At 38.9% G+C, this 24,969-nt stretch overlaps 1 protein-coding gene across 8 annotated transcripts in view; it reads left to right on the forward strand.

Moving 5' to 3' along the window:
* Nucleotides 1-24,969, forward strand: part of NRG1 (neuregulin 1) — a gene marked incomplete at both ends in the record, with an annotated part of 981,791 nt that overhangs the window by 952,747 nt on the left and 4,075 nt on the right. For 2 of the 8 annotated variants that reach the window (XM_079779290.1, XM_079779288.1), the window contains 6 exons: nucleotides 5,538-5,596; nucleotides 12,494-12,517; nucleotides 17,119-17,221; nucleotides 18,848-18,974; nucleotides 21,307-21,437; nucleotides 22,219-22,425. In XM_079779290.1, the coding sequence (XP_079635416.1) occupies nucleotides 5,538-5,596; nucleotides 12,494-12,517; nucleotides 17,119-17,221; nucleotides 18,848-18,974; nucleotides 21,307-21,437; nucleotides 22,219-22,425 (651 nt within the window). Of the gene's footprint in view, nucleotides 1-4,882; nucleotides 4,951-5,537; nucleotides 5,632-12,493; nucleotides 12,518-17,118; nucleotides 17,222-18,847; nucleotides 18,975-21,306; nucleotides 21,438-22,218; nucleotides 22,426-24,624; nucleotides 24,767-24,969 lie in introns of those variants that run through there. The other 6 variants (XM_079779292.1, XM_079779289.1, XM_079779293.1 and 3 more) reach the window with 5 other exon arrangements.

Below are 24,969 nucleotides of genomic sequence, written 5' to 3' on the forward strand. Positions count from 1 at the left end.
AACCAAAACTAGTACTGAGGTAAAGGAAAAAGACAACAAGGACACTTCCTTTTTAGACAAGGTATTTAAAATTGTCCAAATATGTCATGGTAGAGTGATGACTAAAGAGAGAGGAAATATCAGATGTGGACCTTGTTTCCCTTCTCCTAACTCATCAAGGGAAGGCCTGATGAAAATTAATGAAAGAAAGGAAGGGAGAAAGGGAGGAAGGGAGGGAAGGAGGAAGAGAGGGAGGGAGGGAGGGAGGGAGGGAGGGAAGGAGGAAGGGAGGGAGGGAGGGAGGGAGGGAGGGAGGGAGGAAGGAAGGAAGGAAGGAAGGAAGGAAGGAAGGAAGGAAGGAAGGAAGGAAGGAAGGAAGGAAGGAAGGAAGGAAGGAGAAAAAAAAAAGAAAAGATGCCTAAGGATGATTTATAACTTGACCATACATTTATAAAACCAAAAAACACACATTTATAATGGTTTAGCAAACCCTAAATAACCAGAAATTGGGGGGTTCTGTAAATATCTTTGAATATATTTAGCATTCCACCAAAAAATGGAAGTAATTTGCAATTAGAATATAAAAAATACAATGAACACTAAATTGATTTTCCAAATACATGACTTTGTGGTCAATTATATAGTAAATATATTAGGATTCTCACTGTATAGTAAGTTTATCATTAAAGGCAGTTTATATTTTACTGATGCTGTGTGGAAGTCTTGGTTACTAGATTGTACTCCTTTATTAAACCCTAGGTAAACTGGCATTTCAGTAACAGGGTTTAAATTTGAGGTAATAGACTTATCATTAAAGAGTTATAGAGTCTTTTCAAATTCCCAACACAATGGTAAAGATTTCTATTTAGGGGAGGGAGTCTATGAGGAGGGTGCTGGGAGCCCCTATAAAAAAGTTACTTAGGAGTCTACAGAAGAGAATCTGTCGTAAACTAAAAAAATAAAAGAAGTTCAATATTGATCTGTAGTTGGTAAATCAGTTGACTATATGAAATTCTCTTTGATACAGTTTTTACTGAACACTTCAGTCTGATCCTATAGTAGGTTCAGTTTAACAGATATTTTTATGAGAACCCTTTATGAGCCGGGCACTGTAATAAACATTAGAGATAAAATGATCAAAATGTGGTCACTGTCCTTACAAAAAGATAATCACAACACCGACAGATGAGGGCAGTCAAAGAGATGGGGACAGGGTCCCCTATGAGAGCCTGAGAGGAAAACCATACCCAGGTGTGGAAGTGGGGAGATGGGGAGCTTCAGGTCAGGGTCAGTTGGAACAAGTGATACTTAATGTTAGACAAACTGTCTGTGAATTTTCATCTCAATAAGAACAAATATAGAAAAAAGATCACATATCACATTATGAGAAAATACCAAAGTTAAAAAAATCAGTCTTTCCATCTTCTAATCTAATCAATGGAATACATGATATATGTATTTTTGAAGCTACAGTAGAGGGTTGATTGTTATTCATCCAGGTTCTTCTAAGAAATAAAGTTCTTGGGATTTGCTCAGACTCATTCCAAAGCATATCGTTCAAAATCAGATTAAATTTATGGTATTCTTATCTCCAAGGGAAGTGATAGATTGGATGTGCTTAGCATATAATGCTAATATAGCAATAAGTCAGAAGGCAGACCGTCTCCCTGTTCTTTTAGAAGTAATTCCATAGACTTGATTCAGGGCATAGAGAGCAGATGAGTTTTCATTTTTGCACATACTTTTTCTACACAATCAATGCCGTCTGCAGTTGGCTTTTGTGGAAAATCAGTTTCCACTTCCTTCCATTTGATTTGGCAACAGCTCTTGGTATCCACAAAAACTACATGATGACTGTTGTTGCTGAATGCCTGAATTGCTTGGGAATAGGTTTTGAGATTTGTTTTACCTCCATGGTTGTCTTAAAAATTTATTCTATCCAAATAGATGTTTTAGAAGTCCTTGAGTCCTTCCTGACTGGTGATGCATAGAAATGACGTAGGGGTTTTGGCACAGTGGTTCCCTGTGGTAGGATGAGCTTCCATTCCCAGTACTGTTATGGTAAAAGAAACCTTTGATAATCCTTTAGTTAAATCCCTTAATCTTATCACTGAGAAAAACTAAGGCCCAGTGAAACCCCGTTGGCTGCTCACATCCAAGATGTGATAATGCCAGAATGCATTGAGCCTTAGTCTTCATCTTCCAAGGTCAGGATCCCTGACACCTTACACTTTAATGTACATGCAAATCTCCCAGGGATCTTGTTAAAATACAAACTCTTATTCAGTAGTTCTGGACTAGGGCCTGGGATTCTGCATTTTCACTAAAAAGAACCAGAATATGCTTGTACGCTTGGTCCATGGTCCACACTCTGAAAAATAATAAGGCTTCACACTAGGAAAATGTATCTGAGTGAAGATCAACATTAGTGAAAGGATAGTTCTGGCTCAGACATAGCTGATAATTCCAAAAAGAATCGGCATACCTTAAGCTCTAGTGTTACTGTACCAAATATTCTGTATCATCTTATGATAGAGATAAACCACCATCCCATAATGCTAATTTCCTGGAAAACATCATTATATAATTTCATACTCATTATAAAATTGATTGGGTGAAATTTTTTATTCCCTTCACCTAGTTGTTCTGTGCCCTCTGATCTCAAAACTGTCATCTAAGATGCATGCATTACAATTTTCTAATAAATGCACATGCCTTCTCTTAAGGGACTCATAATTGTGTTCCTGACCTCAAATAGTTATAGTTCTCTCTCTCTCTCTCTCTCTCTCTCTCTCTCTCTCTCTCTCTCTCTCTCTCTCTCTCTCTCCCTCTCCCTCCCTCCCCCCTCCCTCCCTCCCTCCCTCCCCTACACAAACACACATTATTCATATATCTTATACTGAGTTCTTTGTATGAAAAAAGTGGATTATTGTGTGAACAATATTAGAATTTTAAAGTTTTTTTTCAAGAAAGCAAACAGGTAAGATGAAATAATCATTGTAGAATATATTTAATTCTGAAATTACCTGCTTAATCACAGGGTATGTCTATATGGATTTATAGTCCTGGTTCAGAAACAAATACACAAATAAAAACCCCAAATACTTTGGAAATTATGTCAAATATGTTATATGGATAGTAGGTTCCCATGCATTTTTCTTGTATATCTATGAAGACATTCTTACTGAAGCATGTAGAGTAATGTCTTTATGAGAAGTAACCCAGCCTCAAAGGTTATAGTTTTTATTTCTGTATTTCTCTCAGTAGATCTTCCTCTATTTACTGCAGCAAAAATATTCTAACCAAAAATAACCAGCTAATTTATATAAAATTGACTTTGAAGAGCTCAAAAGGGCCCTATCAATCAATACAAGGTGTTTGTTGTTAAGCTCATTGATATTATTATTAATGATCATTTATACTTTAAGTTTACACAGGTACACATGAGGCTGAAAATTTGGAACTGCCAGTATTTTATCTTTCATGCCATTCTTCATGAAGTAGGAGAATCAGATGTGCCAAATCACGTGATAACATTTTTTGGCATTTAATTAGACTTTAAGGCAAATTTTTAAAATCACCCTTGTATTAGTAAAAATGAATAGTTTTGTCCACTTCTCTTTGATGCCAAAAGATAGTGTTTATTCTTATTTACTCTGGAGAAGAAAGGGTTGTGTATAAATCATAAGGTATGTGCTGTCAGAACTCAATTGCATTAGGTGCTTTGCATGATGTTCATGGTTTAGATAAACTATTAGTAATAATCATGGCCATGAGTGTTGAACATCTGTAAGTATATTTGCTTCTTAGAATCTTTCGATGGCCCTAGTAACACTAGAGCTTAAGGTATGCCCACTCTTATTAGAGCATGACAGTGGGTAAAATGAATTCAATCTGAAATGCTTTTGTTACTGGAATAACAACACAAAAAGAGTAGTTGTAAAGGACTTCCATATTTAGGGACAATAGCCCCACTACAAAAACTATAGTATATCAATTCTAGAATTCTGACAGGTGAATATATGTGAGTGAATAAAATTTAAATTTTATACAATTTCCAAATAGTTTTACCTCAAAAGCAAAATGACATCAAGTACTACCGTAGAAGTTTTAATGTTTAAGTGTTAAAAATGTATTTATATTTGGAATAATTGAGTTAAATGAAATTTGTTCTGATAAAAATGGGCCTCTTTCTCTTTCAACATTAAAAATGAGACCTAATTTGTAATATATTTGTTAAAAAATACAGGGAATGTAGTTTCGCTTGTCAGTAATCATTAGGGTGTGAAAGTGCTTGACTTCCAGTGCAGTTTGATGACTTAACTTATAACATAAAAATACCTATGAAATAAGTACAAAATTGAGTGTTTATAAAAGTAAAAGCTCAGATCGATTTAAATAATTGAAGGTTATGGGTGGAACCATGTAAGCTCTCACCAAAACCAGTGTGGTGTTTTTTTTTAAAGTTATTTTCAATGACAGTTGGCAATGCAATATTATATTAGTTTCAGGTGTAAACTTAGTGATTAGATATTTATATTCCTTACAAAATGGTCACTCTTATTAACATAGGAAGAGTCAAGGATCAGTGACAAATAAGGAAATGCCAAAGGGAAAATGAGTTAGCTGCCCAGGTCGTGCCAGCCCCATCCAACTTTTCAACCTCACTCTAGTTAAATTTCAGTTAACCTAGGAAGAATGAAGCATTTCAATAACAACAAAAACATATACCCCACAGTTTTCATGGGACATGGTTTTCCAAGTGTTTTGTCTTCTCTTTTCTTTATGTTGTTCAGTCACCAGGTCATTTGTAGGAATCTCCCTATTCCGTAGGAGGAAAATTGCCAGTCTGAAAGTTCAATGTCCTTAGCGTTCTATTGCTTATCACATTTTTGCCCTCTAGGTGCCAACCTGGATTCACTGGAGCAAGATGTACTGAGAATGTGCCCATGAAAGTCCAAAACCAAGAAAGTATGTTAAAATAATCTGAAATTTGCTTTTCCCCCCAAACTACAGCAACAAGCACTACCACTTGGTGTTATTACAGCTCAGTTGTAACGGATTCCTTTTGTTCGAATTATGGTTTCACCACTCGAGGCATAAACAATTGAATCTGACCTTGTTCAGCTGTCTCACAACATGGGCCCCAAAGGTCATCAGTTTAAAAGAATGACCCACCTGGGTGGCCAGTGATACTGGCAACCCTGGCAGGCAGGCCAACCAAAAAGAGTGTCCTTCCAAATGTGTGACTGACGTTATCAAATGGAAAACTGAGATGATGTTTTAACTTTAAGTGGCTCCCTTTGAAAGAAAGAAGTCACTTAAAATACTGGGATCTTTCTATCATACAAACCCGAGGACCGCATTTGGTCCAGATTTCTCACCCTTTGGGGGAAACGCCAGAGTCTGAAAACCATGATGAGGACAAAGACTCCGTTCCTGAGAGTGAACTCACCAAGTTCGGTCAAATGACACTGAAGGAGCTTCTTTCTAGCATATATTCACCTCTTCTCTTTTTCTCTGTTTTTTCTACCATTGTTTTTTGTTTCTTCTCTCAGGTGCCCAAATGAGTTTACTGGTGATCGTTGCCAAAACTACGTAATGGCCAGCTTCTACAGTACGTCCACTCCCTTTCTGTCTCTGCCTGAATAGGAGCATGCTCAGTCGGTGCTGCTTTCTTGTTGCTGCATCTCCCCTCAGATTTCACCTAGAGCTAGATGCGTTTGACCAGGTCTAACATTGACTGCCTCTGCCTGTCGCATGAGACCATTAACAAAAGTGATTGTATTACTTCCTCTGTTCATGGCTAGTTGGCTCTGAGAACCTAATAGGTGTGTGAGGCTCCCAATGTTTCTGAAATTGATATTGAATAATGTGATACAAAATGATAGTCAATATCAAGCAGTGCGTTTATAATAAAGGCATTGAAAAGTCTCACTTTTATTGATAAAATAAAAGCATTCCACTGAACAGTCCATCTTCTTTATAAAATGACAACATCCTGAGAAAGATGTTGCTAAGTTGTAACCAGTATGCACTTGAAATGATGGTAAGTTAAATTTGGTTTCAGAATGTATTTATAACGAATAAACATAATAAAAAGAGTTCAGATGTTTTTCTTCATTAACCAGCAGTTTGCATTTAGGTATAAAAAAAAAAAAGCACTGAGTAGGAAAATTAATAACCAACAAACATTTCACAGCAAATGAGAGAGCCTGGCTTCTATTTATGTTGCTTAGGAAACAAGTGATTCAGAACTAGTTTAAATAATCATTTGTTTATGTTAGCATATCTTTATTGCTAGTTTCAATGGTAATTTTAAGGGAAAGTAGATTTTTTAATATTTATTATTTACTTTGAAATATAACAGTTCACCTCTAGATAATATATTTCTATTCTTTTTTAAAAATACATTTTTATTGATTTCAGAGAAGAAGGGAGAGGGAGAAAGAGATAGAAATATCAATGATGAGAGAGGATCATTGATCAGCTGCCTCCTGCACGCTCCCCATTGAAGACTGAGCCCACAACCTGGGTATGTGCCGTGACTGGGAATCAAACTGTGACCTCCTGGTTCATAGGTCAATGCTCAACCACTGAGCCACACTGGCTGGGCTAGATAATATATTATTTAATGCAGAACTGAGAAATGTTAGTGGGTTTCTATAGCATCATTCTTAAACAATGCAATTCATGTTGCATATAATGACATGAATAACTGAACTATGTACTTGTCATTCTATTGTGAATTGGGACTATAGCTTTTAATTCTGGGGCTTCCAAAGTATTGTATTTAACACGGATTCCATAAAGCTATTCATTTAGATCAAAGGTTGACATTTTTTTTCTGTAAAGGATCAGACAGTAAATACTGACTTAACTCTACCATTGTGGCACAAAAGCAGCCATAGACAATGCATAAAATGATTAGCATGGTTCTGTACTATTAAAATTTTATTTATAAAAAGAAGGCAGTGGGCTAGATTTGTCCACCTCTGATTTAGAGTGTCAGTTGCTCACCCTGAATATTACACATAGCTCATTGCAGTGTAAATTTATGGAACACAAGAAACAGTGATAGGAGCTCGTCATTAGGGGCCCCTAAAAGAATGAATTTATCCTCATTCAAATGCACGCAGGGAATAAGATTCTGTCCCTCAGGTTAACAGTCCTAGAATAATAAGTGCCATTGAAAAATAAATTCCCTGTGCATCAGGGGGAGATTAGACTCATAATATTGAATCATTTATTGAGTGAAATGGTACTAATTATATATTTACATGGGCTACATATCAATTATTTTTTGGCCATTTTCTGTTGTAAAAAATTGGTAAATTGATATTACTAAATTTTCAAATGCAATCTTCACTTTATTGACAAGTCTTAAAATCCTATGCATTTAGTGAACAGAATTCTTCTCTCCATAGCTAGAGATTAATTTTTCAAAAGTAGATAAGATGGAAAGTGAAAATAGAAATAAGAGAATTTATATATTAAAGCCATTTTTTTTTTAGAAATTATGTGTTGGTATTCAAACAATATAGATTTAGCAAGTCCATGTAACTGTATAAATACAATGAAATTATATTTTATAATTTAATGAAAATTCTGAACATTAGCATTATACTAGAAATTTTGGTGTTATAGTTTTGTTGTGCACTGAAGGCAATATTGGGCCACTGCATAGAGAAAAGCATTAAAAATGAAGATATTTCTAAAAATAATAATGCCATTGGATCTGACAGTTATAACCAGGGAAAATATTCTCAACTTCTCTCTGAGAGCATTTTCTTTCCTAAGATATTATTTAAAGAGAGCCACACTGTGTATTTAATCAAAATGTGACTCCTTGAACAAATTCTTTCGTGAGCTTTTGGAAGACATCCAGGAAAGCAGCATTCCCACTTAACCTGATTTAACAAAGATCGATCAGAAGCACATTTATGAACAGAATCTGCAATGACTGTGCATCAGTGCTGCCTCGTGCCCAGAAAAGCAAGGCCCTCTGATCAGAAACTGCTTCCCAAACTTGTCTAGCCCAGAGTTAATTTTCTAACCTCCATGTCGTAAATTCTCAATGTTTATTTCTGCACACTCCCCCATAGAAGGCAGGAAAATAGATGTTTGCTGTTCTAAGAACTTTATGTTCAGTAGCAATGAAGGCTGCACAAAGAATAAAAAACATAGCCACAGTGGTAATGTTTAAAATGTACTTGTTAGTGTTCCTAAAATCTGAAACACAGAACATAAATTTTAAAAGAAAAGATATTCCCCAGCTTTAAAGAGAAACATTTTTTTAACTTGCCAAACCACATTTCCAGTGGAAAAATAATGTTCCAAAATAATGTCCAACTTTTACAATGCTTATTAACACATAAATTACATTATCAGGATTTGATGCAACTTTTCTGGTCAGAGTTTCCTATGGGGCCTTTTATTGATTTATCAAAACTGATTTAAATTATAAAAAGAACGGAACAAATGTTTATTTTATATGGCTTTTGTGAAGGAAGCCATGTGCCTTTAAATAAAATATATTTATAGTGCTTCCTAGGAAAATATTGCCAAGGCTAGTCAGCTTCAAATTTGACCTATGGACACAATTCCTGCTTCAAAGGATTGTGTTCATCTGTGCGTGCGTGCGTGTGTGTGTGTGTGTGTGTGTGTGTGTGTAGGCAACCCATAATCAATTTATAGATTTTATGGAGAAGGGGAAAAAAAACATTGAAGGCTTCAATAGTTAGAGGAAATATGGGGCAATTATGTCATATATAAACTAACATATAATAGGAAGTAATTACAGAATAGCCCACACTATAGAATATTTTAAAAGAGTGCAGTTTTAGAACTTTTAGGCTTATTCTCAGAATGAGTAAACTTAGCAGATATCCTTAAAAGTCGTTTTGAATCATAGGTTACTACTGCACAAATTACTTATGTTGATTTCTAAATCTCTAAAAACTGAAGTTATTCATTCATTTGTCAAACATGTATCTTGCTAACAGTAGAATAAGGGCACACTCAATCTCAGACAAAATTATCATGAATTCCACCTGAGTGTAGTGAGATTTTGCTGTGTGTGTTTGTGAGTGTGCTCTTGTGCACATGGAAACCGGAGTAAGGAGAGAGTCTCCTATTACATTTGTAAAGGTAAGTTGAAAATTAAAAGTCAGACCTGAAATTGGTCCCGTTTAGAATTGACATTGACAGAACTCCTTTAGAAACCTCAGAGGTGCAGAAAGGCAAGACTATACACAAGTCTCTGAGATTAGTTCCATAAGGAGACCCAGGATGTTAAAGAATAAAATCCCGAATGTCTTCAAATTTTAACAGAAACCATAATTGCATGAACATGTAACTTCGGTAAAAGAAAGTTGTTTCACTGTTCGTTTCACTAATGAAATAGAAAATTTAAATTAACCTGCAGGTTAATCAGTTTTCTTCAAACAATTATAAAATCCTTTATAAAGCAAAGGATTAGTGAGTCAATATTTAATAGTTTCTGAAGACTCTCAGATTTAAATTAAATTTTTATATTGCTTACTGCACAGCAGGAAATCACATGAAGAAAAGGAAACTGAATTGTTTACAGTAACCTTTGTGTTTTTGAATTATTAATTTAATTTGAAAAATGGAGTGGCTAGGCAGACATTCAATAGGAAGCGTATGATGCATAATGAGCCCAAGCCAACATTAGATTAAATAGAATAGATAGAAAGTAATAACCTCTTTATGAAATGAAAAGTGTTTGTGTATTATGCTTTTCTTGACTCACAATGAAGAAACGTAGCCACCGATAGTAAAAACGAATTACAGGAGTGTTTGCTCCAGGTCTAGAATGACTGATGCATGTTTCCTCTGCTTGTTTCCTTGTTAGGGCTTATGGCCAGGAGAGATTCCAATTCTAAGTACCAATTTCCCTTTGAATTATTTGAAATTGGAGCTGCCTGATATGAATGACTTCCCGTGAAATGAAATTATAGTTAGGCTCACAGACTTACCTATAAATGTAAATGCAGTAATATGTATGCATGGGCATGCTACTAATTTTATTGAAGACTTAACCAAGCTTTCTATGCACCTAATACAGATCATTAGCAGTGTTCACGTAGGCATGGAGTAATGATTCTCTGGGAAGAGTTTCTGTAGATATTTCTTGATTTTTTTAACCCTTAAATTGTTACTGACTGGTAGGAGGAAAAGGCAAGAGATGAAGAGAGTTTTAGAGAGAAATTTTGAGTCACATCCTCATGAAAATGTGTAAGGAAATTTATTATCATTTCCCCCAAACATGAATTTTCATACCTGGTATTCCAAAGTTTACATGAAGGGAACAAATTGAAGGAAAAAAAAAAAAAGTCCATTTGTCAAATTGTTGCACAAAGGCAAGAGACATTTATTTTGATTTGAATACATTTGTTTTGCTGTGAACATTGTGCAGCCAAATCAACCCTACATCCTCTGGCTTTTAATTTATGAAAAATGTAGTTATTTGCTTGAGTACCCTGGACCCCAGGCAGAGGGACTCCCTATTATATCTAGTGCCTTTCTTTATCATTGTTACTCAATGAACTATTTGATTTTTTTTTTAATCTGTGAAAGCTCATTTTCTTAAGAGGTGGCGAGGTTTTAAAGTCTAAATTCTTGAGGTATCCCAGGAGCTTTCAGAGTTTTCCTGGTTATGAAATTAGTCAAAAGTAAACCTCCACGCAGCAACCGGCCCAAGGGGAACATCCAGACGAGAATGTTCTCCAAGCTGCTAAACCCTTTGGCCACTGGCCGACCCATTTCACGCTTCTTTATTCCATAGGGTCTCCCTGTGAGGCATGTGTCAGTATCATAAGCATTTTGTCAATGAGAAATTAACTTGTCCAAAGTCACTGAACAGGCAAATGGCAGAGGCAGGACCTGAAACCAGGAAGACTCCAGCTCTCTTAGCTCCTACTCTTCCCTCTCTGCAGGGGGCGCTTTATCCAGGTCCACACTGATGGCTTTGTAAGAGAAACCCCCCTCGGCCACATGGTTTCAAACTTAAGAGGTGCTTTGTCATATTGGCAGACCGCCCTGGTGTCTCTCTAATCAGGGATCGAGGGGAGGAATGTAGACTCCTGACCTCTGTTTTCATTCTGGCCCTGCCTCGCCACCACACTGTGCGCTCCTGAAGGGCCCCATCTGGTGGAATTTGATCAATCATTTTTGTTTCAAGGATGGAAAGTGTCATTTCTAGGGCTATTTGCTTCGTTGCCTATGTTCCCCCTTTACCCATTTAAGTCCATGCAGGTCCCGCCAGGCCTGCAATCCCGGCGCCTCTGCGGGGGTGCAGGCTGTGTGCTCACACCTGAGTTCCCTTCCTGGCCTGGCCTGGGGTCCTCTGGATGCCGGTGCCTGTCGGTTGGCAGCTGGGCATCAGAGCTCAGCACTGTGGAGTGATCACCTAATTGGCTCTCTGTTACTTGAGGGAGTAATAAAATTAACTAAAGGCCACAGGAATTCCCAGGAATTGAATCCTCCCCCGCCCCCCCCCCCTTTTTTTTTTAACAATTTGAAAAAGGCATTAAGCGTTTGCTGTGCCGTACAGGAATGATATGAGAAAACTGGAAGCAGGTTCTATGCCCCAATGCCCTCTCTGGATTTTGGAGCAGAAATGTTTGTTGATGTCACATGGGAGGTGGAGAAAGCAAGTTAGGAGACAAGGAGATAGAGTTGTTTTTTGTCTTTGTTTTTTCTAGTAATTTTTAAATCCTTACCCAAAGATGATTTTTTTTAAGAGAGAGAAGAAGGGAGGGGGGGGGAGAGAGAGAGAGAGAGAGAGAAACATGAATTGATTGCCTCAAGTAGGCATCCAACTGGGGATTGAACCCCCAACCTGGGTATATGCCCTTACCGGGAATCAAACCTTTGACCTTTCAGTGTACAGGACAATGCTCCAACCAACTGAGCCACACTGGCCAGGGCAAGGAGACTGTGTTTTTAAAAATCAAAAAGAAAGATGAGAGCATAACTAATGAAAAATATAAATCCAATGTAATAAAATTTTCAGACCAAATTTTTGAACTCGTGGCTTGTATTCCTGGCTCTGCCACTGTGTGTCTTTGGGGGAAATAATTTTGTCTACCTGGAACTTTGCCTCTACCTTTTAAAAAGACAGGAACGAAGTAATGCCAAATGCCTTTTGTAATTATAAATATGATATTTCTATTCCTAAACAACATGGGAGCAGGAGCATAGAGGATAGTTCAGCTATACAACTTCTCCCTCAGTGAGGTCCTTTAAGGGTTAATAAAGTCACAGTGTGCTGGTATTTGCACACCCCTTGAAAGAGAAGTTCCCTTTGTGGACTCCTGGAGGCATACCTGAGCACTGCTTCGCTAACAACCACCATTTGTCCTGTTCAGTGTGCACGCACAGAGAGCCATAGTAGTCATGTGTAATGTGTTTTGGAGTGCAGTGTATTGCTCTTTTCTGAAACTTTTTCCCTTTCTTTCTTTTTTTTGTCAACTTTCTGCATTGGCAGAGCATCTTGGGATTGAATTTATGGGTATGGACCAATCATCATTCCTTTTAGCCTGCAGAATTTAGAGCCTATGAGCTGTAATCTTTTTCCCTCCCTACTCTTACCTTTCAGTTCCTAACTAATTTCCTTTTTCTTTAGAAGGGATCATACAGCTATAACTAAAGTGATTTTTCCACTTCCCATCTATGATTAGTTTACCCAAAATGTTACTGAGCACAGCAGCTTTTAGATTCCCAAGCTTCACTTAGAGTTTAAAATCACCTCACCTGCTGCAAATTCACATACATCCCACGTTCCTTGACCCACTGATTGGATCTGGCCATGCTGTTATTTAAGAGCTGGGGTAAGTTGGAATGATACACAAGGCTACAGGAGGTACCAAACCAGAGGCCTGAGAACCAAAGAAGTTTTAAATATTTCACCCTAAAAAAAATAACACATCTTAGACTGATGGGAATTTGACATACAATATAAAAATCATGTGCAATATAGTAACAGAAAACCCTTACATTGCAAAACAATATGATATGAACAGACATGAATTGCTCTGATTTTCTGGAGCTATTCAAGCATGACTCTAGTCAGCTTCATTATCTCCTGAGCAAGGAAATAGAAAACAGAAAGATAGAAGCCTTGTGCTATTTTAGGTGGAAATTCTAGTGCTAATGGAATTAAACTTGAGTCACTAAGATTATCCAGACAAGTAATCAAATACTGTAAACATCAAATATCTCCTAGGAGCATATGAATTTGGAGCATGCTCCTTCTGAAGGCCTTCATCTTAAATAGCTGGTAGAAAAGGCCAGTCTTGGGAGGAGGGGAAGCCGTGCTACCTTCCCAGAAGCTCCACTGCGCAGGCGCCAGGCCTCATGAACACTGCACACAGCCCTGGAATGGGTAATGGGTCAACAGTGTCCTGATTAACGGAATATCTTGCTCCCCATCCATGGTGTCAGTGACATCATGCAGGGAGGGCACCCTCCAACTGCTCTTTCATTTTGGCTGACAACCTCACAGCTGACAGCTAATACACTTTTCAGTATTTGTGGGAAACGAGGCTGTCGCAGGCTCTACCAGTTGCAGGAATAGAAACCCAATTATTTGTCCGTTCCTCCAAAAATCTCCTAAGAGAAAACCATTTAATGAGGAAACCCCCCCCCCCCACATTTATATGTGATCTTTGAACATCAGAGTAACACCTGCCAAGAGTGAGAGGCAAGAGAGGGCCTACCAATGGCACTTGAGTGGCAGGTCGCCTACATGAGAGGAATTATCTATATGGGTTACTTCCCTCGGGATAAGGATTGACCCACTTACTTCTGAAAAGGCGTATTGGCCTTTCCTGCATGGAGGAAGATCATTCCACAATCACCTCCCTTCTTCTCCCTAACAGCATCTTTCCTACTTTATCACATCAGAGTCTGATTATAGAATTTATTATTCCCATTCCTGAGCAGTGAAGGAAGGTAAAGGATAGTTCAGATATACCACTTCGCCTTTAGTAAGATCGTAAGCGTTAATAAAGACTCCACAGTCCCAAGACTAGACCAGTCCACCCTTAAGGAAAGTCAGACCTTAAAGGTCAATTAAAATTGAGAAAGACAAGGCCTCTGTCTCTTGGCCTGGCCAGATCCTACTGAAAAACATGCTCAATCTGATTCACTTGAATGTCCAGCCAAACCAAAGAGCAGAGTCTCAGCAGCATTTCCATTCATTACGGCAGAGCTGCCAATTGGACCGAGGGCTTCTCTTTTTCAGCACTGCCTCGAATTTACTGTTGCCCTATTGACCCCATTACACTAGGAAAAAAAAAAAATAAGGAGAAAAAAAGGGGGGTGGGGTATTTATATTATTTTTCATCGAGTATTTTTCCTCTTAACGTATTCATATTGTGGGGGCCACCTGATCTAGGGAATCATTGGAAAATCAAACAGAAGCAGATGAGAAACATTTAAGGCAGTCAATAAGTGCTGATGTGAATACAGAATCCTAGTCCCACATCCGTGTTCTATGGGCCTTGGCTTTCATCAGTTCATCTCAGCACTTTTGCTTTACCCCTTGGCCTTTATTGTGCTGCCCTTTTATTGCCATGACTGATCTCACAGGGCAATGTGTGCCTTCCTACAGAACATAGGAAGAATGCCATGGATTCACAAACCCAGGTCAATCTATTCTGTTATTGTTAACAATCAAAAAGTTGGCAAAAGAATCCCTGAGAGTACGCGTGATGCTTGGTCTTCTTTTAGTCCTTGGGTAGAGCCCATTTTTTTTTAGTTTGCAGAAACAATTTCCCAGTTTTCCTAAAGATACGATGTTAAGATGTCAACGCAGCCAAGCCCCTTACTATTTTAAAAGAAGAAAAATTAAAGAGAGTGAAAAAGGACACAGAAGGCAGGGTCCTCATTTTCTTGGCAATAATACTCGTACACTGCAATTTCTTAACCAGCTAGCTGTCACCCAAGGAGCCTTGCTCTGTGTCTGGGGTCCCCTGGAGGACCAGCGGGGCGGTGCTGCCTCTGCTTCTTGACATGGGGTAACCCTGCTAAATGCTGATCTGGATGCCAGGTCACGGAGGAGGCTCCAGTTGCACCAGCTCACAGATTAGCACCCCATAAAATGCAATTCCCTGTCCTGTGGCTATGGGGGAGGAGAGGCAGTAGACACAAGCAATTAACACATAAGCATTCACATTCCACTCCTCACTTGACTTTTTGCGGCACAAAAATATGTGACAGCACTCTTATGTCTCCTGGTTCATTGTTGCACCGCAGTGCACCAGCTGCTTGGCTTCCTAATCGTGGCTTCCCCGTGCTGGCCAGCCTAGGTTAGGAGTTATGCTGTATGGGGTAACCCTTCCACCTTTGCATCCACCTTTGCTTCCTACCTGAGCATTTCCTCCCTCTGGTTTTCTTTTATTTGTTTCTTTTCCTCCCTTAGTATCAGGCATGCTGGGCCAGGGACTTCAGATGACTCCTCCACTTCTAACCTTGTTTTGCCTTGACCCTGACTGCCTCCCTCTCTCAGTCATTCTGTCCGTCTGTCTGTCCTCCTCGGTTTGTTTTTCCTTTCCACTTCCAACCCTTCTGGTTTGTTTTTGTCTAATCTCTGCGGCATTCTAGTCTTTTACCCACTGACTTCTGTTCTCCTCCTCCTCCTCCTCCTCCTGTGAATAATCAGTGCTCTATTAATTTGATTTGACAATGTTCCTGACCTGTTAACTGGAATTTGATTACCGTGGGCTTGGCTTGTAGGAAATGTTTTGTATAATGATAAGGCCCACTGTGTCACAGAAATTAAAATGCACTTTTTCATTTCAAGGAAACTTCCTGCGAATTGCTCTCTTTCAATAGAGAAAAGAGGTGTGGTCACCAAGACTGAGAATGTCAACTGGAAATGTTCAGAAGGCCCATGTTGATGTCCAGATAAGAGGCTTTCATTTGTATAATATCCCCCAGATCTTGACCAGCTTGTTAATCAGAAAACCAAGCACAGCTGACCCTGCTTGTTATGTGCTGGTTGAGTTCTCTTTCTCAGTGACCTGCACACTATCTTCCAATAAGTGTAATTAGACTGGTTGGAAGTTCAGCTCCTAAGGAATCAGGTTCACCATTAAGTCAGCCAATCTTGTTAAGAACCTGATCTACCATAGAATCACGTTGTCTGCCCCCCAAAAACTGATTTGCAAATAGAAAGACTTTCATGCATAAGAGACTGGCTGCATTTGGGATATAATAGTACCTTTACTTCAAAATTCTAACTATCACACCTCCTTAGTGTAATCTACATGAGCTAATTTGCCATGTTGGTCAATGCAGGAATGTATAATCGATTCCAAATTACATATTATTTGTGCTAGTTATTCCTTTATACAGAGAGATGAGGTCTCTAAGTGCAATTGGTGATGTAATAATAATTGTCCTCCAAAGAGCAGCCTTCACCTTGGCCCAGGACTGTCTTAGCCACCAGATTGGATTTTCTCTGATACAGTGTCTTACATCCGGTGGCTTCTGTTCACATTTTACTGTGAAGTAATAGGGATCCTGCCCCAATTTGGTTGCTCACTACAAGCCAAGCTCATGTTTGCAAATGTCTTTGAGTTTATTTCATTAAGTTATAAATGGTTCTTTGTAAAGACCACTGGAATATACAATAGCTGGGAAATCAAAAGAGACTGGGGGTGGAGAGAGAAGGGGAGAGAGGAGGGTCCCAGTGGTGCCAAACCCAGCTCCTTTTATTGGCATTGATTCCTGTTGTCTTTGCAAGAGATGTTGGCAAGATATTTTTTTTTTAAATAAAAAGTACAGTTTTAACCAAATAGTTACCTTATTATAATCAATGTCTATGATTTGCTAGTTTAATACTTATGTATCAATAGCTTATAATTAAAAATAATATGATGGCATACTGTTTTTTTATTGTAAATGGCCCCATCTGGCTTTGCCGTTTATACTCACAATGTAGAGCAGTGTTATGCTGTACCTTAAGTATGTCTGCAACAGTAATGAATTGTCACATATTTATTTCTTGTGACCATGGATAGTGCCATGTAGCATGCCAACTGTTCACTTGTAAGCCCGGGCCAGGGTCAGGGGCCTTTGGTGACGTCTGCTCTCGTCCCTTTCCAGAAGCAGAGGAGCTCTACCAGAAGAGGGTGCTGACCATCACTGGCATCTGCATCGCCCTGCTGGTGGTCGGCATCATGTGTGTGGTGGCCTACTGCAAAACCAAGTAAACCTTCCTCCTCCGCGCTGCGCCCTCCCAACGCAGACAGGGCAGCCTGCAAGGCCTTGCAGAAACCCATCCCCACAGCCCTGTCTTGGGGGAAAAAAGCGGGGGTGGGGGGGAGGGAGAGGGACCCCAGGGGGACTTTTCCCCTTAGTTTTTCTTCTGAATCATCCATTTGAGCACCTTTCCTAACCACGTAATTAGAAAGCACTGCCTATTGGTGTGAAAATGTTGAGAAGACTTCTGATGAGTGACCACAGCCCCCTGACCAGAGAAAGGGCTGGACGGGCAGGCTTGTATGGGGCCCACATGTGTGCATGTGTGTGCTTGGGAGAGGAGGGTGGTGGGTGCAAGAAGTGCACTTGTCAAACACTGCTGGGGACACGTCCAGTTTGCAATTACCTTTAGAAGATAAAGGAAACGCTTGGTGGCATTTGAGATGCCGTTTTCTGAGTATTATCCTGATTATTTTTTTTAATTCTGTCCCATGAACTTTCCAGCTCAGATGCTCAGGAGTGTGAGATGCACAAAAGGAATCTTCTGAGAGGAAAATCGAGTGAAACTTGCTTTGAAAGAACAAAAGGGAAAACATTGAAACAGATTTGTGTTCACTATTTTTGATCCTTTAAACTGGGTCCATATTCACAATTGTAATCACTTTGTGACACAAATTCCCTCCACTTTCTGACGTATGACCTCCACTTCAAGTCTAAACAAATATTAACAGTTTTGTTTTGTTGCTTCATCACATAAATTTTCTTGCCAAAGCGAGTCATGGGAATATTATTACGATCTGAATGTTGTGTTGAGGAATGAAGACAGTGCTTTTATTCCATAAAATCCAGGGCATAGATGGTGTTTTCCTAAAACCCCAGAACTGGGTGCCAGAATTGAGTAAGCGACAGAGATAAGCATTCATGGAGTCACCTTGAGTTATTTATTTACTTATTTATTTTAAATCTTTATTTTTGAAAGTATTACATAGGTCCTTCTTCCCCCACCCCCCGCCCCTTAACCTCTTCCCTTAAGAGTCTTTTTAGATATTTAATACCTAGTTATATAAAAAAAACAAAAGTTGCTAGAGTACGATCCTGTTACAATTATCCCCAAATCTACAGGCAAAATATGCACATTTTCACTCTTGTACAGTACCATGCATGCACACACACTATGGAAAATGTGCAGATTCAAAACTAACTGCGCTTTCTATAGGCCAACAGGCAAAATTATAAATGAAATCAGCTTTATCAATTGCACAGCGCAAGTTGTTACCCAAGACAGATGACCACCTGTAAGACTTAGGCACAGATGGCTGGATTAGTGAAGATGGGGTTTCAGCCAAATATCCACCTGACTTATCCCATCTTCTCCTCTTTCTGTCTTCTCTCTCAGCAGTCCAGTTTCATTTCTGTGAGAAGCCCATTCGGCTTCTTACACCTGTTTGGTAAGAGAATTTGTGGTTCTCTGGCTGCCCACAGGCAGATTCTAAGATGAAATGGCACCACCTTGCTCCCCCCTCCCTCACCACCAAGCCACTGCCCGGGTTATGTGTTGGTGAAATAAGGAATTGACTGAAATAATAAATGTAAGTAATAGAAAAAAAGTAAATGCTCCCTTTTCCATATGCAGGAAACAGCGGAAAAAGCTTCACGACCGGCTTCGGCAGAGTCTTCGGTCCGAGCGAAACAACATGGTCAACATCGCCAACGGGCCTCACCACCCCAACCCGCCCCCCGAGAACGTCCAGCTGGTGAATGTAGGTTGGCTCTGGCCAGTGGATACGCTGAGCATCTATCTCCCCTCTGTTCAGGCACCTTGAAGTTTATTTTCTAAAGCTCTTAGGCTCTTAGCTGCTGCCATTAATCTCCACGGCTTCCAGGAATCCAAGGTTTTGCCAGGAGAAAATAATGGGAACATTTTTTAAAGTGGATTTGGTTACTGTAAAACCAGCACATTTCCTCTTCTAAAGTGTTCATTAAGGGGTTGGAATAATAACGTTGGGTTTGTTCTGCGGGGAGGCCGTAGCTGGAAGAAAGAAAAGAAAAACACAAAGGAAAATTAGAAAACTAATGATACAAGAATCCGAAGGAAATGTTTTATTTTTCTAATTTGGAAATGAAGGCTGCTCCAGCCTATAACTGATTAGTACTGAGAACGGAGCTAAGGGCTTTAGAGTGATTTTATTAGAGGCTTCACCGTGCCTGATGATTTGCAGATTCTGATTTACTGAGGAAGAAATTAGGGCAGGGAAAGGTCAAGTGACTTATCAAACTTGCTTCTCAGCAAAACTGGAAGAACATTTGCTTTCCTATTCCCTGACTCTGTCTACGTGATGGCACGCCCTCCTGATGAAACCTACCCTTAACCACTCAAGCCCTTTGTTTAAAATTTACCAGGCTTTGAAATATAACTGAGTCATAGAATATTAGATTCTGCAAAGTCTTTCGATATCATCTTCAAACCTCACCCCCTTTTTTTTTTTACAGAGAAGGGTCAGAGCTGGACTCAGTTTCCCTGGCTTTAGAAGTATTGCTCTTTCTATTCCTATTCCACCATCATTCTTCCTGTTTTCTTCATTTCTCTCTGATTTTTTACTTTTTATAAGCAAAGCTTAAAGATTGTATTGCACTACCATTGTCTATTCTATAGAAAAAGGTATATTTTGTGTGGAGCAAATATATCATGGACCCAAGTTCAGAGTGGGTGGTTTCTAAACCATCAGTAAGTCTTGTAGCGGAGACCTACAGGAGACTGGTAGAGTAAGGTGCAAATACATTAGCACGCTTTGCTGCTTTCCACCCCCATCAGTGCTCATTAGAATGTTCTGCATGGTCGATCAATGCACTCACTACAGACACACCTATAAGCTGTCACTAAGAATGTTACAAGACGTAGGAAGCAGAATGACTGCCTGGATTCCATTCATGGCTCACACATTGTGTGACTTTAGGCTTTAACCTTTCTAAACCTTATTTGTTCATCATGAAAACAGGCCTAAAAATAATACCTACTTCAGGATGTTCTTGCTAGCATTAAATAAGAGAACCTACATAAAACACTTAGCCCAGTGGCATTTAATGAGTGTTGAGTAAGTGTAAAATGTTATTTTCATTAGATACACTGAGTTACACTGCCTTCCAGGAGCAAGAGTGAAATGGTACACAGACTGGAAGTAGCTCATTATGTGGACACCACCATCTTTTTCTTAAAGCCAGCTAGCCGCCCGTCCCAGGATTCCACATGGAATAACCTTTCCTCCAAGAGAACCAGTTAGAATTTCAAGCGTAATTCAAGTTGCATTTTTTGGGGTTTCCATGAATATATCAGGTTGTTTTAGCATTCACAGCCCATCAGATTACAAAGCCCTATTTCATCTGAGGGTATTCTTTTCTATGCCTCATCCTCTATTTAATTTGGTGTAAATACAAATAGCATTTAAAAACAACTTCAGAATGTGCCTCTCCTGCTGAGAAGACAGTAAATAGCTACTGTGATTGGGTGATGAAAATGAAATAGAATGTACTTGCACTGCATATGGATCCTCTTTGTAGTATGTGCTTTCTCGAGATGTGTGACCTTAACAACTTCTATACATCCTTCCCATCTCTCAGTAGCCTTGCTACTTTTACTACTGACAATTTAAAAATTCCAGTTGTATCATTTGGGCAACATGGGCACTAGGAAATTGTAAAACAGAGGTAGATCCAAAATATAGAGACTTTAAACAAATTCTTCTATCCCTTGTAACAACCATGACAAAAAATGAATATTGGACAAAGATTTTTACTGAATTCTAGTCATGTTATCAACTGGAAACAAACTAAAAAAAAAAAAAAAAAGATAATGAGCAGTTATGACTGTAGGACCTCTATTGAGAGCACATCCAAAGAGTAACTTATTAACTCCATTCACTGAATCTAAAGGCCGCAGTAACCAGAATAGGATTTTCTATCTGGACATTGGAGAAAAGAAATTTATTATGAAGAAATTTATTGTTTATTATGTGTACTAGAACAGATTTTTGTGTGTGACAGTGTTAATGTTTTGACTTACATGAATCTTCAAGTTGTGTCTCTTTGTTTATCCAGCAATACGTATCTAAAAATGTCATCTCTAGTGAGCATATTGTTGAAAGAGAAGTGGAGACATCTTTTTCCACCAGTCACTATACCTCGACAACTCATCATTCCACTACTGTCACCCAGACTCCGAGTCACAGGTATGAGAAAAAAATAATTGTGTGGTTTCTCCAAGAATGAATTTTTTAAAATTTCCTTGTGCTGTCATTGCCTAAGAAAGGCCCAGGACACACGTATGGGGCAGTGAAGTATAGTTAAGTGTATGGTTTGGGACAAAACAGACTTGGGACATCAACTGGCTTTGCTATTTAATTGCTGTTTAAATTTGAACCTTAATTTTTTCATCATCAAACAAGGGGAAATGATACCTACCTCAAGAGTTGTTCTCTATTTTAGAGATTGTCTTTACTCTTGCCCAGCCACTCACTGAATTGCTATACTGGGAAAATTCTGTCTTAGATGCTATATAATACTTAGAAGTTGGCTTCTCCCATTGATTGAATTGCCCTGGGAAATACACATGAGAAATTGATTAAATAGGTGAACCCTAAATTAGAAAATGCCCTGGTGACCAATATCTGAGTGCAACCAAAGGCAACACAAGACTTCCAAATGTAGCTCACTTGGGCAAGTGTTCCCTTAACCTAAGCTGTCAAGATCAGAATGATTATAAGAACACTATTTGATTAATGTGTTGAATGAGTGAACAAATGAATAACCTGTGTCCTTACAAAACCAATCTAAATCAAGATCCTTTCTATAGCAAGTATCTTTATAACAATTCTATTCGGAGACAAGTAATGTTATAATGAACTACCGATGCATGGATAATTTGAAATATTTGTCTGGTCATTCTCTTGATTTCCATTTTTGCACATAATTTTCTAAAAAATATCTTTGCCTTTCACATTTCCCCTCTAGCTGGAGCAACGGACACACTGAAAGCATCATTTCTGAAAGCCACTCTGTAATCATGATGTCATCAGTAGAAAACAGTAGGCACAGCAGCCCAACGGGGGGCCCAAGAGGACGTCTTAATGGCATGGGAGGCCCTCGTGAATGTAACAGCTTCCTCAGGCATGCCAGAGAAACCCCTGACTCCTACCGAGACTCTCCTCATAGTGAAAGGTAAAACTGAAGGGCAAAGCTACTGCAGAGGAGAAAGAACCCCAGTAAGCGAACCCCCATGAGCACCTGCGGTCTCACCTAAGGAAATCTACTCTAATGAGAATAAGGGGCAGCAGTTGCCTGTTCTAGGAGTGCTCCTAGTTGATGAAGTCATCTTTCTGTTTGACTGAACTCATTTCTTCTGAGCTTCTCACCTCGTCCCAGTGGCCGACAGGCAACAGACTCTTTAACGAGCTGGAATGATTTGATGTGGAAGGTGCAGCCAACTTGGAGTTCCTAGTTCTGGCCTTAGGCTCAGCCCCACTCGGGATCTGTTTCCTCAGTTGTCACTTTAGACAGATGGCACCAATGATTGATAAGGACCCTTCTAGAATTCCAATTTGCCAGTTATCCAAACTCTGGTCGAACTGACCTCATGTTCTCATGTGCTAACTCGACTTACCTTCCAGCCTCAGTTAAATCAAATCAAGGGCTATGTCACTGCTGACTCTCATGGGAACAACTGCTTGCGTTCCACCATAGATTATCCCTTTTATGAAATTCCAAGAAGGGATGAATAAATAAATATTTTATATGCTGCGTCTGACAGTCTTCACAGGTGGTTTTCAAAGTAGATATTGCCTCTCATATGGCCCTTTATTCCAGAATGTTTTGGCTTTTTTTCTGGGGGTATTGGATTGGGTTGGGGAAATATAGCAAAGATAAAATAAAGAACGGAGGAAAGTAAACTGAAATAGATGCTTAATAGAAATACTAAATTTATAGATTCTCTTTATCCATTTGCACCTAAATGGGAGCGAGTTATACCCAACCAGCATTTCTAGCCTACCAGTAAGCGGTCACTTGTTTGTTTTCAAATCCAGTGGGGTTTTGTGTGCTTGTTTACTGTATCATCTCAGTCTAATATTTGACCATTTGTTCAAAGCTTTACATAATGTCAAATATATATTTGGTATTTACGTGGGTGGAAATAGTTTGGTAGACTTTTTCCACTCTTGGCTTGGGAAGTACTTAAAACAAAAGAGGACCAGTTTTGGGCTTACAGGTCATATAGAACCTGCTAATCACTTCTTGAATGGCCTTTCTATGAAATATCCCAAAATGGTATTTCAAAGCTTTATGGAATTAAAGGTTGCTCTTTTCATGGATGAAAAATGAGGTATTGTCCAAAATTAGTTTAAAGCATTACTCTTAGATATACACATACAATTATACATTTATGTACTTAAAAAGTCTATCTATTCTGTTTTAGTCTTTTTTGAAACCTGAAAAGAGTTTAGGGATAAATTCTTTCTCACCACATGTGACATTTATCTTTAAAGAATGACATTTCCCTACTGTGGTAGGCTTCCTTGAGTACCCTAGATAGTCTCTAGGACTGCAAAATATACCTGAACCTAGAGATCATGGAGAGAAAAGATAAATCACTTTTATGTGTTTGGTTGAATTTGGATTAGCATTTCTCAGAGAGCTTAATTTAAGTATTCATAAAGCAAAAAGTCTGAAGATTCGGGCCCCAAATATTTCAACCTCTAGACACTCTCCCATTTTAGACACAGCTTGATCTCACATCCATATAACTCTGAATCATGGCTGAAAGCAGGAAGGTTAATAAGTTCCTGTTAACTAATGTTCAGATGGTGCTGTCCTGTGTCATCACAGGTCATGTCAAATTAAACTCTGAGAACACCAATGTGAAGAAAAGAGTCATTTAGTGCTATGCATTGGTAACATTTTTATCAAAAGCTGAGAAATGTGACTCTCAGTAAGTCACATGTCTTTTTCAGTGCCAAGTCAGGTCTTCTTATTCCGGGAGGGGGGCGGTTGGCGGGTGAGTAAAGCATGATATGGTAAAAACATTGCACTCAATGTCTTGACAAGAAGATTCAATGAGCATTATCAGCCATAACATGACATAAGGTAACATGGTACAGCAGCCCTTGAGCAGTCACAAAGATAAGCCAAAGACTGATGCAGCTCTAAGTTTTGGAAGAAAGGTAGACCAAAGATTGAACACAGGTATGTGAAGCCAATGTAAGGTTCTCTCAGGCTTACCTTTGGATGTCTTGGTCACTGGGATGGATAGTTGCAAATTGAATGTTAAGAAGTAGCATTTCATGGAAAAATTTAAAGCACACAAATATGTTACACTGTTATCAGGAATAAATCTAAGTCACTATGCTCTCTTTTTTTCATAAGACATAACCTTATAGCTGAGCTAAGGAGAAACAAGGCACACAGATCCAAATGCATGCAGATCCAGCTCTCAGCAACTCATCTTAGATCTTCCTCCATTCCCCATTTGGGCTTCATTCTCTAAGACCCCTTGGCCTTTAGGAAGGTATAGTATTTAAGTAATACTTCTTTCCTTTACAAATCCCTCAGCCTTGGTCCTTACAAACTAACAGGTTTCCAGGACCTCGTGCCCTCTGATCTTGACTCATGCTTTTATTTAAAATCATGATGAGATTGAAAATCCTTAAAGCTTTGATGAGCTAGGCCATGTAGCTGATCTGTGCATGTACTCCTGTAAGGAAACTCTTG

The sequence above is a fragment of the Cnephaeus nilssonii genome (assembly GCF_951640355.1).
Source record: "Cnephaeus nilssonii genome assembly, chromosome: 8".
In the NCBI taxonomy this organism is placed as follows: Eukaryota; Metazoa; Chordata; class Mammalia; order Chiroptera; family Vespertilionidae; genus Cnephaeus; species Cnephaeus nilssonii.